This window comes from Megalobrama amblycephala, linkage group LG10, assembly GCF_018812025.1.
Source record: "Megalobrama amblycephala isolate DHTTF-2021 linkage group LG10, ASM1881202v1, whole genome shotgun sequence".
In the NCBI taxonomy this organism is placed as follows: Eukaryota; Metazoa; Chordata; class Actinopteri; order Cypriniformes; family Xenocyprididae; genus Megalobrama; species Megalobrama amblycephala.
The window spans coordinates 4169564-4186607 of NC_063053.1; the positions used below are offsets into that span (position 1 = coordinate 4169564).

Below are 17044 nucleotides of genomic sequence, written 5' to 3' on the forward strand. Positions count from 1 at the left end.
CAACATTGTTCAAGTGAAATATAGAAAGCTGCAGAATCAATTCTCAGTTCCAATTCACTATCACAGCAAAAGCGAATACTAATTATACTAATTATACCACAGTTGAATACATCTCAACATGAAGCAGATTAATAAAAATATTTGACATTATTTGGTACGCAAACCTTCACTGACCTTCATCACTGTCCTGAATATTTTGGAGAGATGAAATTGAAGAAGTAAATGAACAAAAGAACTAAAGTGTTTTTCGGTTCAGACACAGGAAGGTCGTTCTGACGGTGGTCACATGACTCATTTGTGAACAGGTCATTCTTGTAAGACCTTGTTGTCGGGTCATTTCCTGTTTTCACTCCTCCGTATCCTCAGTCTCTGACCCTGATGAATAATTCATGACTCGTCCAGCGAGACCCAGATTTACAGCAGGATTGCACTGGAAAAACCCTGCGAGTGTTTGTGGGTAACAAATCAGTTGCACTTTTACTGACTTTGGTTTCCATGCTTGTACACATTCACAAATTAAGGTCGAAAACAAATTACTTCAATTGCTTAGACATTTCAGGTAGTGTAAGCATGTTCTCTATTTGAATGATTCATTACTTTAAGTTTTTCCAAAAGTAAATATTTGTTTGTGTTTTTAATGTTCATCAAAATCTAATAACATGTTTCAAATGAGAAATTTTACAATTTTTTGCACAAAATGAGCATTTCAAATTTGATGCCTGCTACAGGTTTCAAAATAGTTGGGACGGGGGCATGTTTACCATGGTGTAGCATCTCCTCTTCTTTTCAAAATAGTTTGAAGACGTCTGGGCATCGAGGTAACGAGTTTCTGGAGTTTTGGTGTTGGAATTTGGTCCCATTCTTGCCTGATATAGGTTTCCAGCTGCTGAAGAGTTCGTGGTCATCTTTGACATATTTTTCGTTTAATGATGTGCCAAATACGGTGGAACAGTAGTGCACAACACAACAAAATTAAAAAAGCAAACATAAGTTCACAACACACGAAATCGAGCCACAACACAACGAAATAAAGCCACAACACAACGGAAATGCTCCCGACCACTAGGGGGCTTTCAGAGCTCGGTATTGTTAGTATTCCTTGCCAATGTTTTATAGAGTCGGCAGTGATATGAATACCACGATTAGTTTCAACAGTATATAACCACTGTATATCGACATGAAATATTAATTCAAATCACTTGAGTGCACAATAGCTTCATATTTATACCTGTGAATGATTTGACGCGCTACCACGGCGAATGATGAAGGGAACATCTGACAATTCCACCAAGTGGTTAAAACGTATAATTTGTATTCATTAAAATTACTTTTAACATTTAAAAACAGACATGTTCAAATTACAAAGCTTGTCAGTCTTACCAACAGGAAGTAACAAGCTTTGGAATTTGAACATGTCTGTTTTTAAATGTTAAACAAAGTCATTGTAATGAATACCAATTATACGTTTTAACCACTTGGTAGAATTGTCAGACGTTCCCTTCATCAGTGGTAGCGCGTCAAATCATTCACAGGTATGAATATGAAGCTATTGTGCACTCAAATGATTTTGAACTAATATTTCATGTCGATATACAATGTTTACATACTTAAAACTAATCATGGTATTGATATCTTTGTAAGACTGTCGACTTTATAGAACATTGGCAAGGAATACTAATATTAACGAGCTCTGAGAGCCCCCTAGTGGTCGGGAGCATTTCCGTTGTGTTGTGGCTTTATTCCGTTGTGTTGTGGCTCGATTTCGTTGTGTTGTGAATTTATGTTTGCTTTTTTAATTTCGTTGTGTTGTGCACTACTGGGCCACCGTAGCCAAATGTTCTCTATAGATGAAAGATCTGGACTGCAGGCAGGTCAATTCAGCACCCGGACTCTTCTACGACGAAGTCATACTATTGTAATAGCTGCAGTATGTGGTTTTGCATTGTCCTGCTGAAATACACAAGGCCTTCCCTGAAATAGATGTCGTCTGGAAAACTTTAAATACCTTTCAGCATTCATAGTGACTTCCAAATCATGCAAGCCGCCCATACCGTATGCACTTATGCACCCCCATACCATCAGAGATGCTGGCTTTCAGAGAACTGAACGCTGATAACATGCTGGAAGGTCTCCCTCCTCTTTAGCCCGGAGGACACGGCGTCTGTGATTTCCAACCAGAATGTCAAATTTGGACTCGTCTGACCATAGTACACTTTTCCATTTTGAAACAGTCCATTTCAAATGAGCCTTGGCCCACAGGACACGACAGCGCTTTTGGACCATGTTCACATATGGCTTCCTTTTTGCATGATAGAGCTTTAGTTGGCATCTGCAGATGGCACGGCGGATTGTGTTTACCAACAGTGGGTTCTGAAAGTATTCCTGGGGGCATTTTTACCTCACAATTCTGATTTTTTTTTCTCAGAATTTAAACTTGCAATTGCATGTTATAAAGTCAGAATTGTGAGATATAAACTTGTAATTCTGAAAAAAAAAAGTCAGTCTTTTTCCTTCACAATTGGACATTATAACCTGCAATTGCAAGTTTATATCTCACAATTCTGACTTTATATCATGCAATTCCAACTTTATAACTTAAAAAAAAGTTAGAATTGTGAGATAAAAATAGCAAAATAGCAAAAAATAGCAATTACCTTAGTTTTTATTTCATGGCGGAAACAAGCTTCCATACTATACCGTATAGCAAATCTCAACTGCTTGATTGTTTATATTGTTGCAAAATGTAATATTATCATCCAGCTTTAACGATATTATAAAAAGTTGCTTTAAAACGGTGTATTGTGAAGAGTGCTATACAAATAAATTTTAATTGACTTGAAAGATGCTATTAATAATGTCACAGATGAATCATTCACGATAAGCCCAGAAACATGAACTACGAGAGTCTATTTTTATTTCATGCTTTATTTAAATAAATGTTCATGTTAAAGAAATCCAGATATATTATAGTAACAGTTTTAAAGTCTCCCTCAGTGTGCTGTGTGGTAGTAGATGTTCTTGTGTGTGTTTCCTCCAGTCCGGTTGGTGTAACCTCCCTGCGATGCGTGTGTGTGTGCGTCTGAGACTGGCTCTTGCCGATCTGGCCCTGTTCATGCTGGACATCCAATGTGCCGAGCAGAAGAGGAAGTCCATAGACAGGGACAGGAAGTGCTCAGTCGAGAGGGTGGTGGAGGACTTCATCAGGAGCAGCTCTGATCTCACCGATCATGAGAGGGTGAGAAACCAACTGATCAACTGAACATCCACTGGGATCACGATCAGTGTTTCCAACTCTCACACATTTTGACCAGATTGTTCATAGCCGTTGTTCAATGACCGAATCGGTCATTCCAGGATGACAAAGAAGTTTTAATATTAAGAAAATAACCACCAACATGTTCTTTTGCTGAGTTTAACCCTGTTAACACTTTGGAAGAAATTTCTCACAAAGTTCAACCAAAAACCACAAAATTGCCACAATGGCATGGCAAACAAACGAACTCACACTAGTTTAAATTTGAGACCTTTACCACGTCAGGTGTTGATAGAGTGATTTACTGTTTAATGCAATCAAGAGATTCATTCCTCAGTGCTTAACTTATATTATAATTATGTGCATATTTCCATTTCCTAAAAGTTTGCCTTAGCTGGATATAACTGAACGAAACTATAGCTATAACTTCAAAACACGTGTGCATGAATGTCAAACAGATGGAGTGCAAGAGACAAATGAGTAAAATAATTTAGATAAAAACATGCATTTTTGTGCATAATACAATTTATGCAAAAAAAAATTATATTTTTATAACAGTAAATGTAACAGGATCTTAATATAAGATTTAGGCCCTACTGAAAAAGTACATGAGAGTAACATATTGAAAGAACTGTACAGTAAGTGTGTTCTTAAAGTCAGTGTGAAACAGAAGTTGCGCTCATCTTTTCTTCCATATTGTGCCATATATCTGAGTGAAACAGCTTCTGGGACAAGAACAAATGTAGGGCGGGGCTTGATTTTGTCTGTGGGGAATTTATTGGATGGTTGTGGTTTGCTATTGTTGGATCTCATGTGAGTGACAGGTTGCCCCGCCCTCGTCATCAGAGAAGAGAAGAGATGTCACAGCAAGAGGGAGGGGAAGTTGTTCTGAAACATGAATTTAAAACAATAATGTTGTGCACTTTTTTCTGCTTTACAACTGTGGACAAACAAGCTTATATTGCATACACCACTGTAACATGTATAGCTGTACTACACCTTTTTGTCACACAATGAAAAGCATACAAATATATTTACTAAAAAGTGCATCTAGTACAACATTAGGCTGAAGTATTTGGGTAATTGGCATTATTAAGATGAAATTAAACATGAATTGTTGGATCCTTAAAACCACCAATAGTGGGTTAGCTTTGAGTTTGTATATATTTAGCAGAAAGAAAAGCATGTTTGTGTTTGCTGTTTCTCACGTCTCTGCAGACTGTGTGTGTGTGTCTCCAGTTGATTAAGCAGTCGGTCAGACACAGAGGAGATGTTTAATCTATCAGTCAAGTAACTCTCACTCGCTCACATCTCGATTGAATTTTTTAATTAAACGATATTTCTATATCAGGCCTTAAACTCTTGCACTGACTCAAAAACAGCCTTACTCCAGACAGCGGCTGCTTAAATTGAATTCAGTACAACATTATACCTTGATGTAGCCTTACAAATGTACTTTACAATTTCCACTTTTTTTACATAATGCAAACAAAATAAAAAATCTTTATCATAGTGACCCTAAAACCTGCTTCATATACTTTATGTAATCAATTTGTCAATGTTTTTTTTTTTTTTTTTTTTTTTTTAATTATTGGATAAATTGTGACCCAGAAGTGACAGTTTATGTGAGATTCACCCAGATGTCCTCTTCTGTGTTGATTGTAGTATCAGCATCAGTGTGACGTAGAGCCTAATGTGTGTGTGTGTGTGTCTGTGTGTGTGTCTGTGTGTCTGTCTGTCTTAGGACTGGTCTGGTGTGGGACGTTCTCTGGCTCAGGTGGTTTTGACACATCTCACAGCTGTCAATTCCCTCTCGCTGGACAGTGTGGAGACTAGGGCTCGTTCCCTCGGCATGCTGGGAAGGTGCCTGAGAATATTAGCCCAGCAGAGAGACCCATTGTACCCGTCCATACTGTGGGACGAACCCATCACGGTACAGTACAGACACACCGACTGCTTTACAATGGCCTTTTAAATGTCATGGAAATTAATTTTTTTTCTTTACTACTCTGGAATATTTTATAAGCAAGAAATGCATATGTCCAAAAGTGAATATTATCCCATAATTTACTCACCCTCAAGCCATCCAAGGAGTATATGACTATTTTCTTTCAGGTGAACACAAGCAGAGATATATTTAAAAATATCCTGTCTCTTCCTAGCTTTCCAAGCAATAATCACAAATCACTAGAAAGGTCAAGAAACAGTCATGGAACATTGATGGGAACCTTGTCAGTTATTTGTCATAATGATAAAAAAATACTTTGAAAATGACAGTCTCAGACCCAGAAGCATCATTATGTACTTACATAGTGTGGTTAAGATGGTTTGGAAAGAAATAAGCATTTAAGTCATAGTATAGATTTTCTTTTTTTTTCCACCTGTTTAAACTCTATTAAGCATCATTAGATTCTGCGTTTGGGTCTAATTTGCCTCGGCACCAGTAATTCACCCTCTTGAAGACACTTTTCTCCAGACTGCCATTGATTCACATGGACTCAATATGAGCGTTGTGCCACCAGGACGAGGACAGGACCGAGAGAGAGGAAAATGAGGACGATAATGAATACGAACAAGTGAAGATTACTGAAACTGAGAAGAAACGATATGCAGGCAAAAGTGCGGAGCTACAGGTACATGCGCACACACACACATTCACACACACATTTATCTTAATGAGGGCAGACCATATACTTTCTACACATTAACTAGCATAGATTCAGTGTACTTAAGTTAATGATGATGATGACTACAGAGCGAAAATCCCTTAAGCTAATGTTTTTCAGCTATTTTATGCAACTTTTTGCATTTTTAGAAACCAAAAACATATTCTTCGGTCTATTTATGAACCACTTGTTGCTTTGAGGATATCCAGAAAAAGAGGATTTGTCACATCTGAGGATATTTTTCAGCAGTTCTGTCTGTAAAGAAGAAGTGAAAACTATCTGCAAGCATCTTTTCTGTGTGTCTCATATGTGAATGTGCATGTGAATGTGTGTGTTGTCAGAGCGAGCGGAGGGCAGCGCAGCGGCTGTTCGCTCAGGCCTGTGAAACTCTCTGTCAGTCTGTGAGTCTGAGTCTTCAGCACGACCTTCCTCATCTGCTTCCTCGCGTCTGCTCAGATCTGATGGAGTGTCACGGCCAGTTTGACCTCGGCTCCAGCGGACAGTACCTCGCCCTGCTGCAGGTGTCTGCGTTCGACTGTTAATAATGAAGTTTTGTCATCATTTATTCAATCTCATGGCAGTCAAACTTGTGTGACTTTCTATCTTCAAACACAAGAAATCAGGGTAACACTTTAGTTTAGGGTCCAATTCTCACTATTAACTAGTTGCTTATTAGCATGCATATTACTAGGATATTGGCTGTTTATTAGTAGTTATAAAGGACGTATTAATGCCTTATTCTGCATGACCATGTTCTTCATCCCTTAATCCAATACCTAAACTTAACAACTACCTTACTAACTATTAATAACCAGTAATTAGGAATTTATTGAGGCAAAAGTCATAGCTAATAGTGAGAATTGAACCCTAAACTAAAGTGAGACCGAAATCAGATTTTTAGCAGAATGTTCAAGCTGCTCTTTTCCATATAATGTCAAAAAGGCTGACATTTTACAATGTTCCATTGGTTAACATTAGTTAACTATATAAGTTAACAATTATATACAGGATACAACTTGTAAAATGTAAACCTGGCCATCTGCTTAGATATGTGCATTAAATATAAATTGTAACCTACACAAACAACTTGACGTGAAAAGGTTGACATGACTTCAGAGCTGCAGTTTGTACTTTCATTTGTGGGTGGACTGTGAGTGCTTTAGTCTTTGTGTGACCTGCATGTATACATGAGATGTTCATATGTTTATGTGCTGTGGTCTGATCTCAGAGCGGCGTGTGCTGTGCTGAGATGTGCTCCGTCCTGCACGCGATCTGCTCTGGCGTCAGTGAGTCTCAGGTGTGTGCGCTGGTAAACCTGCGGGAGAAGCTGCTGTCTTCACAGGGTCACAGACCCAACGGCGCGCTGACAGCAGTGAGTCGTGAGCTCGACCGTGTCTCTAAGGTACTACGCTGACAGCCTGATAATGATAGTGCAATGCAAACCCCCTTAGACCGTATTCCGCCAGTCACAGTAGATGTTCCCTTCACTTTCTATTCCTATGCATGAGAACAGGTCTGTGAGCATAGTATGCATGTCATTTTGTGCATATGCATGTCATTTTTGGCTATGTAGTAAAGATTGCAATGAAATAAACAGCAGCTGTGGTTGCCAGAATTCAAATTTCCTGATAATTTACTCACCCCCATGTCATCGAAGATGTTTATGTCTTTCTTTTATCAGTCGAAAAGAAATTAAGGTTTTTGAGAAAAACATTCCAGGATTTTTCCCCATATAGTGGACTTCAGTAGGGTTCAACAGGTTGACAATTGCAGTTTCAATGCAGCCTCAGAGGACTCTACATGATCCCAGACGAGAAATAAGGGTCTTATATATAGCAAAACGATCGGCCATTTCCAAAAAAAATTAAAATTATATACTTTTTAACCACAAATGCTCATCTTGCACTAGAAAGGTCACGCGTGATGTAGGCAGAAGTACCGCAGTAGGTGTTTACAAACTGAACGTGCAAAGACTAAGTCAAACCGCCTTCACAAAAAAAAGGTAAAACAACGATGTTGGACAATTTTGAAGTTGAAAATCAGATGGAGTTTTTCACCCTACCACAGTACTTCCACCTACCTCACGCATGACCTTTCCAACATGATTAAGTAATGCATGCCGCATCACAGAACAGTCAAGATGAGCATTTGTGGTTAAAAAGTATATAAATTAAAATTTTTATCTAGTTTCTCTAGATAAGACTCTTATTCCTCGTCTGGGATCATGTAGAGCTCTTTGAAGCTGCACTGAAACTGACATTTGGACCTTCAACCCGTTGAACCCCAGTGAAGTCCACTATATGGAGAAAAATCCTGGAATGTTTTCCTCAAAAACCTTCATTTCTTTTCGACTGAAGAAAGAAAGACATGAACATCTTGGATGACATGGGGGTGAATAAATTATCAGGAAATTTTAATTCTGAAGTGAACTAATCCTTTAAATTTCCCATTACATCTATTACATTTTTTTCACTATATATTGTAAGGAAAATGACTTTTACTGTTAAAATTGTGATCATTCTTGACCAGACCATGCGAAAACATGTCTGAGCAAAATATCAAAGATTTAAAAGAATTAAACATGGAAGAAACTCTCATTTTGGTGGTTTTGCATTAATAAAAGTTGACTAAGTTTAATTAAAAAGAGAAGCTAATTTATTATTATTTATTTAATGTTCTGCAATATTTACTCATGCTTAAAAGTCTAGTATTTTGCTCCTTCATAGTCCTGCTCATATTCATTTACATTCTTTTAGCTGATGACTTTACTTACAAGTGATGAAACTCATTCAATCACAAGCGATTCATCCTGAGAAACGTTCCGACTAGAACAGAGATGAAGTGAGAAAAAGAATGGTTTGAGTTTAGATGGAATGGTTCATGAGCCACTGATGTGCAGCAGTTTTAGTTTTGCTTTAAATAGAGCAGCTCTTGAGGGACTCCAGCGTCTAGACAGGACCAGGATTCATGCGTCATGTGTCTCCTCACACTTCCAGGCCTTCAGCCACTTGACCATAAACCCAAACCACCTGAGAATTCTGGGAGAAATGCCACCCAACTTCAAGATCCTGCTACTCCAGCACTCAGAGGACAGGTGGGAGGGATTCTATTCTATTATGGAAATTATTTTTTTATGCTTTTGACAAATGCTTTACAAATTGTTTCAAAGAAGCTTCAATCAATGATGCAGACTTCATCAAATATGAAAAATAAAGCAGCTCTATAGAAGACAATAGTGTCACGTTGCATTCTAGTTCATCCATTCCCTGGGAATCAAACTCATTACCTTACCATTGCTAGCACAATGCTCTACATGCTGTTCTATACTATACTATATTATACTATACTATACTATACTATACTATACTGTACTATACTATACTTTATTCTTTTCTCATCTGCTCTGTTGTATTGTATTTTATTCTATTCTTTTTTATTCTGTTGCATTTCACACTGCTCTGTTCTTGATTACTCCTTTATTCTTTACCACTAAATCTCATTCTGTCAGCTCCATCTGTGCCACACACACACACACACACACACACACACGTCTGGTTTACTATCCTTGTAGGGACTCTCCATAGACGTAATAGTTTTATACTGTACAAACTGTACATTCTATCCCCTTACACTAACCCTACTCCTAAACCTACCCATAACAGAAACCTTTCTGCATTTTTACATTTTCAAAACAACTCATTCTGTATGATTTATAAACATGTTTCCCCATGCGTCTGTGCGCATTCAGGTTGAAGTCCCCACCGGGATAGAAAAACATGTACACTCTCTCTCTCTCTCTCTCTCTCTCTCTCTCTCTCTCTCTCTCTCTCACTCACTCACACACACACAGAGGAGTCGCTGCTGTGTGTAACTGGTGTCTGTTCTGTTATTGTGTAGTTCTGTGTTGTACGGCGGGTTCTATGAGAAGGTTAAAGCTGCAGAGACTCAGAAAGGAAAGAGTGTGACAGGTAACCGACTCACCTTTACTTTTAATCTCCTTTTTTTTCTAACCCTATCTCATGAAAACAGGTCCAGGTCACATTTCTCCCCAAAGTAATAATAGTAATAATAATACGGTAATACTTTATTTTACAGTGTCCCCGTTACACATCATACATGTACTTACTATAGTAATAACAGTAAATTATGCAGAATTACAAGCAATTGACACTAATCTGAACTTTAAGCCTAGTTATATAGTAAATTCATGTTGTTAAATAATATTACTCAGTACTTATTTTTATAATTACACTATAACAAGAAACATTTCTGATTATTACCGATGTTAAAAACAGTTCATGCTTCATGTTTTTTAGGATTCTCTGATGCATGGAAAGTTCAAAAGAACAGCATTTATTTGAAATAGAAAACTTTTGACATTATAAATGTACTGTCACTTTTGGTCAGTTTAATGCATCCTTGCTAAATAAAAGTATTAATTTCTTAAAAAAATCTTCTGACCCCAAACTTTTGAATGGTAGTGTGTGTGTGTGTGTGTGTGTGTGTGTGTGTGTGTGTGTGTGTGTGTGTGTGTGTGTGTGTGTGTGTGTGTGTGTGTATATATATTAGGACTGTCAAACGATTAATCACATACAAAATAAAAGTTTGAGTTTGCCTAATATATTTGTGAGTACTGTGTGTAATTATTATGTATATATAAATAAACATGAATTAATGTATATATTTAAGAGAAATGTTATTTATGTACAAAATGTTTTTATTTATATATAATATAAATTATATTAAAATATAAATAAATACATATTCTTGTAAATATTTCTCAATTATATACATGAATGTGTTTGTATTTATATATACATAATAATTACATACAGTACTCACACATATATTAGGCAAACTTTTATTTTGTATGTGATTAATCGCGATTAATCGTTTGACGGCCCTAAAATATATACAGTACAGTCCAAAAGTTTGGAACCACTAAGATTTTTAATGTTTTTAAAAGAAGTTTCGTCTGCTCACCAAGGCTACATTTATTTAATTAAAAATACAGTAAAAAACAGTAATATTGTGAAATATTATTACAATTTAAAATAACTGTGTACTATTTAAATATATTTGACAAAGTAATTTATTCCTGTGATGCAAAGCTGAATTTTCAGCATCGTTACTCCAGTCTTCAGTGTCACATGATCCTTCAGAAATCATTCTAATATGCTGATTTGCTGCTCAATAAACATTTATGATTATTTTCAATGTTGAAAACAGTTGTGTACAAAAGAACAGCATTTATCTGAAATACAAAGCTTCTGTAGCATTATACACTACCGTTCAAAAGTTTGGGGTCAGTAAGAATTTTTATTTTTATTTTTTTGAAAAGAAATTAAAGAAATGAATACTTTTATTCAGCAAGGATGCATTAAATCAATCAAAAGTGGCAGTAAAGACATTTATAATGTTACAAAAGATCAGATAAACACTGTTCTTTTGAACTTTCTATTCATCAAATAATCCTGTACACAAATATTTTGTACAATTGTACACATTAAATGTTTCTTGAGCAGCAGATCAGCATATTAGAATGATTTCTGAAGGATCATGTGACACTGAAGACTGGAGTAATGATGCTGAAAATTCAGCTTTGCATCACAGGAATAAATTACTTTGTGAAATATATTCAAATAGAAAATATTATTTCACAATATTACTGTTTTTACTGTATTTTTAATTAAATAAATGTAGCCTTGGTGAGCAGACGAAACTTCTTTTAAAAACATTAAAAATCTTAGTGGTTCCAAACTTTTGGACTGTACTGTATATATATATATATATATATATATATATATATATTTTAGGGCTGTCAAACGATTAATCGCGATATATTTTTATATATATATATATATATATATATATATATATATATATATATATATATTGGTTTTAAGTTTTATTACAGTGTTTTTGTAAGTTTGATTGTGTGTCTGTGTTTCTGTAGGTGGTCTGATCTGCTCTAAAGTAGTCAAGGCCTCCGTTCAACGATCATCTCTACTGCAGCTCCACAAACACCTGCAAGAGTTCAAACATCTGAACGCACACACACACCGCACGCATGTAAGACAGTTAGCAGCACATGCTTTAATGAGGAAATAAAATATGAAAGGCATCTTTCAATATGAAAAAAACAATACTTCAAAACGTTCTCTTTTACTCCCTTTATAAAGGAAGGGAAAGATAGAAAGCTGAACGATCATTTCAAAGCACTGCTTGAGGAAATGGAGAACTACCTGCATCCTGTTCTCTCACAGTTTGACTTTTCATGCTTTAGGTACCAGAACACGCAAACATAATCTCATGAATCTGGGGGAGGGAAAATCATTTTTGACGAGTGTTTATGTTGGTAAAGAGTTATTGCACCTGTAAATGGGCATTCTGTTCATTTCTGTTGCACCATTTTTAACATCCTGTGTGAACTATGATGCTCTCATCTATCTCTCATTTCCTCTTCTGTCTTATCACAGTGTTCGTTCTCCGTCCATTTCCACTGTCACATCAGCCCGGGCCAAAGACAAGGAAGAGAAAACTACTGATAAACCTCTGCCAGGTACGGCCACCCTACAAACACCCTGGACAGACAAAACATGACTAGAATGGAGATTAGTACAAAACAAATGGTGTATTAACTGCTTTCAGCATTGATAATAATCATAAATGTTTCTTGAGCAGCAAATCAGCATATTAGAATGATTTCTGAAGGATCATGTGACACTGAAGACTGGAGTAGTGATGCTGAAAATTCAGCTTTGATCACAGGAATAAATTACTGTTTACTATATATTCACATAGAAAACAACTGTTTTAAATCATAATAATATTTCACAATTTTTACTGTATTTTTTATCAAGTAAATGCAGCTTTGGTGAGCAGAAGAGACTCCTTTCAAAAACATTAAAGACAACAAACTTTTGTTTTGTAAAGGAGCTGGATTTTACATTCATCTCTCACTTCTAGCTTTTCTCCCATATATTTAGCTGCAGTTACTAACGCTGTTGGAAAATGTTTCCCTGCTTTTCAAGAGAGCGTATCGGCATGAGTTGTATTGATATGTGCACATAAGAAGATGTTTGATATGGAGATCAAACATGACATTTGATATGCTTTAAGGGCTGAAATATTGATCAGATTTCCAGGCCCACATCTGAGATCAAGCCCATCTTTAACATGTCTGCTGGAAAATATACACCAAGAGAAAAATCCACACATGCTAATGTAAAGCTCAACACACAGAAGCAAACTTAACCATCATCTTATGCATAATTTATAGAATTTTATTTAAAGAGGAGCTATTCTGCTTTTCTCCATGTTCATCTGTCTTTAGTGTGTAATGTTGCTGTTTGAGCTTGAAAAATGTTTCCAAAATCCCTCCAGCAGGAGTTATTCTCTATATCAGTGTCACTGTTTCTGAACTCCCTGAAACGCCTCCATTGTAGTCTTGAGTTTTCTTCCGGAAACGAACACGTCACAATATTCCTCATTTAAATAATTCATACGCAGAATAAAGGGGCGGGGCCTGGTTGAGTTAGTTAGTAGTGTGTTGAAACTGGCGGTTATAGTAAGAGGCGGGACATTTCCCAAACACACTCGAATTGCTGACCAATCAGAGCACACTGTGCTTTTCAGAAGGAGGGGCTTCATAGAGACAGGAACTAAACAGAGCGTTACTGACAGACTGGAAAGAGAGGAGCTGCAACAATGGAGAATATGAGGAAAATAATGAACATTCAAGCATCAAGGCTTTGAAAAAGGGCAAAATGGGTCCTCTTTAAAATAAAAAATGCTGAACATCAGTATGTGTGTTCTCCAGATCCTGGTGAGTCTGTGGTGATTCTCGCTGACCGGATGTTGTTGGAGTTTCCATTAGAAGCGTTGAGTGTCCTACAGGCGGACGGCATCAGCTCCGTATCTCGAGACTTCTCTCTGCAGGTTCTTCATGCACGTCTACAGACGGATGATGCTGGTGAGTTTGTACTATACACCATCCATCTCTTCTGATGTTTCCACAGAAATATGAAGCAGCACAACTGTTTTCAACATTGATAATAATCAGAAAGGTTCCTTGAGCCGCAAATCAGCATATTAGAATGATTTCTGAAGGATCATGTGACACCGAAGCCTGGAGTAATGATGATTTGATCACAGGAATAAATTACATTTTACTATATATATTTACATAAAAATCAGCTATTTTAAATTGTAATAATGTTACTGGAATCCACAGATTCCATCTAGGCCTGTTAATGACAAATCATGCAGCGAAAAATCAATCAAACATTCTGCAATAAAACTCTATATTCATGTCAGGATGCAGTTAATCAGAATATATTTGACATTTATTTTGATTAAATCTTGCTTGCTCTAATTAGTAAATGCATAAAAGCGTGTGAAGCAGAGGTACCACACATGTAGTTTATCACATTCACAAAGTGACGCAGAATGACTCTTTTTGTCTTCATTTTTCATTAAGTTTTTGCCTTTCAAACCGTACAGTCTTCTTTTTGTCAAACGTTTTGCTAGAATAGTGTGTTTGTTGTACTGCTTGCTGGGAATACAGTCCATCATGAAATACAAACATCTCATCTGTGGGGTGTTTCTGAATACAATAGTGTACAACTACAGAACAATCAGAAGTAAACATCCTGAACTGACCTTCAGATGTTCCAGGGAATCGAGTGAATAAGTGTTTAGTTTGCACCGTCAAACATGCTGCTTTTTCCTAGTATCACCAGAGAGATTTCAGCATCCTCACCGGAGCGTCTTCATATTCTCCTGTCTCAGTTTATACAGTTCACTTCTGCACATCGCTGTCTGCTGAACAGTTTTAGGAAGTTTGTAAGTCCCTGAATGCAGTAAAGATGAGGAAGTAATGATGAAGCTGCTCTGGGTGACGAGAGCCAGAAGGAAATCGAAATACATCCAGAGGTATTTCTGTCGGAGTTTTAATCAGTTTTACCCCTAATAAAAACCACATGCTAATAGGACTTTTCTAATAGGAAATGCTCTGTCAGGATTTACGACCTTGTAATCTCTTTAAAATTCAAATGTGCCATTGCATTTGGGACATGTTTTAAATTTTTATTTGTGTAATTAATTTATTCATTTTGAACTCGTGCTTGGCTTCTGCGTGTAAATCGACAAATTAAAAACTAAACACCCCGACACTTGAAGGCTTTCCTGAGTGCTCTTACCCGTCGAGGGCTGACATTTCCATATGCCGCTTACTGGATTAAGGGAAAAGGAAGGTTTAGGGCTGTGAGATGTAACGGAAAAACTGTTTGTTTTTCTCTCTAACTGGCAAACCAAAGTTTAAGTACACAGAAGTACACTTTCAGACATGCTTATCAATTTCTAAATGCCTCTGCGTTAGATGAAACATCACAGCAACAGACTCGAACACACTTTAAAAACTAAACATTTGATAAAGCTAAGTTTGTTTGCAATGCTAAAATCAATAAATCAGTAGCTGTAGTGTTGAGCTTGTGTTTGTTTGTGGTTAATGGATGATGTTGGTAGTTAAAGAGGATCTATTATGCCCTTTCACAAAGTCTTGATGTTGTTTTTGGGTTCTGCTAGAATGTTTTCATGCTTGAATGTTCATTATTTTCATCATATTCTCCATTGTTGCCGCTCCTCTCTTCCCAGTCTGTCAGTAATGCTCTGTTTAGTTCCGGTTTCTATGAAGCCCCTCCTTCTGAAAAGCACAGTGTGCTCTGATTGGTTGGCTAGAGCAGTGTGTTATGATTGGTCAAGCGCTTTGAGCGTGTTTGGGAAATGTCCCGTCTCTTAACATAACCGCCAGTTTCAACACACTACTAACTCAACCAGGCCCCGCCTTGGGCGGGAATTATTTAATTGAGGAATATTGTGACGTGTTCGTTTCAAGAAGAAAACTCAAGACTACAGTGGAGGCTTTTCAGGGAGTTCAGAAACAGTGACACTGATATAGAGAATAACTATATCAGTTAGGGGTGTGACGAGATCTTGTGGCACGAGATCTCGCGAGACTAATATGTGACGAGATTTCTCGTTGAGGCGACAAGTAGTCTCGTGATGTTGTTGCCATGACAGAGTGTTAGGATGATTGGGAAAGAATATGCCACCTCTACGTTTACATTACGCCTCCACTGTCGTTTTGCTTTGTATTTAAATAAAAAACATTTAATTCAGTTGGATAACGGTCGCCGCCGCTCCATATTTACAGAGTTACGCGCGATCGCTAAAAGTGAAAGTAAACGCGTGCGCGCATTCAAACGCGATTTCAATACCCGCATTTTGAAAGCGGCTCCCTGATGAATGCAAATATCTCTCAATATTAAAGCTATTTTAGGCTGGGCAGTGTAGTTGTAACCATCTCTTAGCTCTGTATCAAAGAAAAAATTGGTCTTATTTGCACTTTTGAATATTGAGAGAGTGCGATTATGGCTGCACTTATTGTAAAGTGTTACCATAAAAACAAATAACAGTTTCTCTTAATCTTATTAAGCACAAACAATAAGGTTTCATTTGTTAACATTAGTTAATGCACTGTGAACTATCATGAACTAACAATGAATGACTATTTTTATTAACTAACATAAACAAAGATTAATAAATACTGTAGCAAATATATTGCTCATTATTAGTTGATGTTGGTTAATACATTAATGTTAATAAATGAGACCTTATTGTAAAGTGTTAACATTTTTATTTATACTGTTTTCATTTCTATGATCAGTTTGTGGAAAGGAGTTCAGTTAGGAGGTCAAAGGTTGTAGAAGCTCATAAATCATGTACAGTAAGATCTGAAGAGACTGAAATACAGAAGAGAAGTCAGTCAGTTGAGTTTGTGGCAAAACCTTTTACAGTACTTGAGTATTGTTGTCTTTTACTGCATATGATAATTCACACTAAGAAAGTAGAACTGAAATGACATTCATTACGAGATGATTAGTTAAAACATTTCAAATACACCTGCAGAATATTTTTTCTAGTCATGTATTTCGCCATTGAGGATTTCTTAAAAATAGTGTGTAAAAATCTTGTCTCGTCTCGTCTCGTGAACTCAATCTCGAGTCTCGTCTCGTCTCGTGAGATACCCGTCTCGTCACACCCCTAATATCAGTATAACTAT

The 17044-nt window shown here is 36.8% G+C and overlaps 1 protein-coding gene across 1 annotated transcript in view; it reads left to right on the plus strand.

Moving 5' to 3' along the window:
• Positions 1 to 17044, plus strand: part of LOC125276504 (cilia- and flagella-associated protein 46) — a 99871-nt gene that overhangs the window by 66884 nt on the left and 15943 nt on the right. Inside the window, exons 40-50 of the mRNA XM_048204031.1 lie at positions 3038 to 3235; positions 4998 to 5186; positions 5776 to 5886; positions 6261 to 6440; positions 7148 to 7321; positions 8916 to 9013; positions 9817 to 9887; positions 11876 to 11991; positions 12102 to 12205; positions 12399 to 12481; positions 13742 to 13894. Coding sequence (XP_048059988.1) covers positions 3038 to 3235; positions 4998 to 5186; positions 5776 to 5886; positions 6261 to 6440; positions 7148 to 7321; positions 8916 to 9013; positions 9817 to 9887; positions 11876 to 11991; positions 12102 to 12205; positions 12399 to 12481; positions 13742 to 13894 — 1477 coding nt within the window. The remainder of the gene's footprint in view (positions 1 to 3037; positions 3236 to 4997; positions 5187 to 5775; positions 5887 to 6260; positions 6441 to 7147; positions 7322 to 8915; positions 9014 to 9816; positions 9888 to 11875; positions 11992 to 12101; positions 12206 to 12398; positions 12482 to 13741; positions 13895 to 17044) is intronic.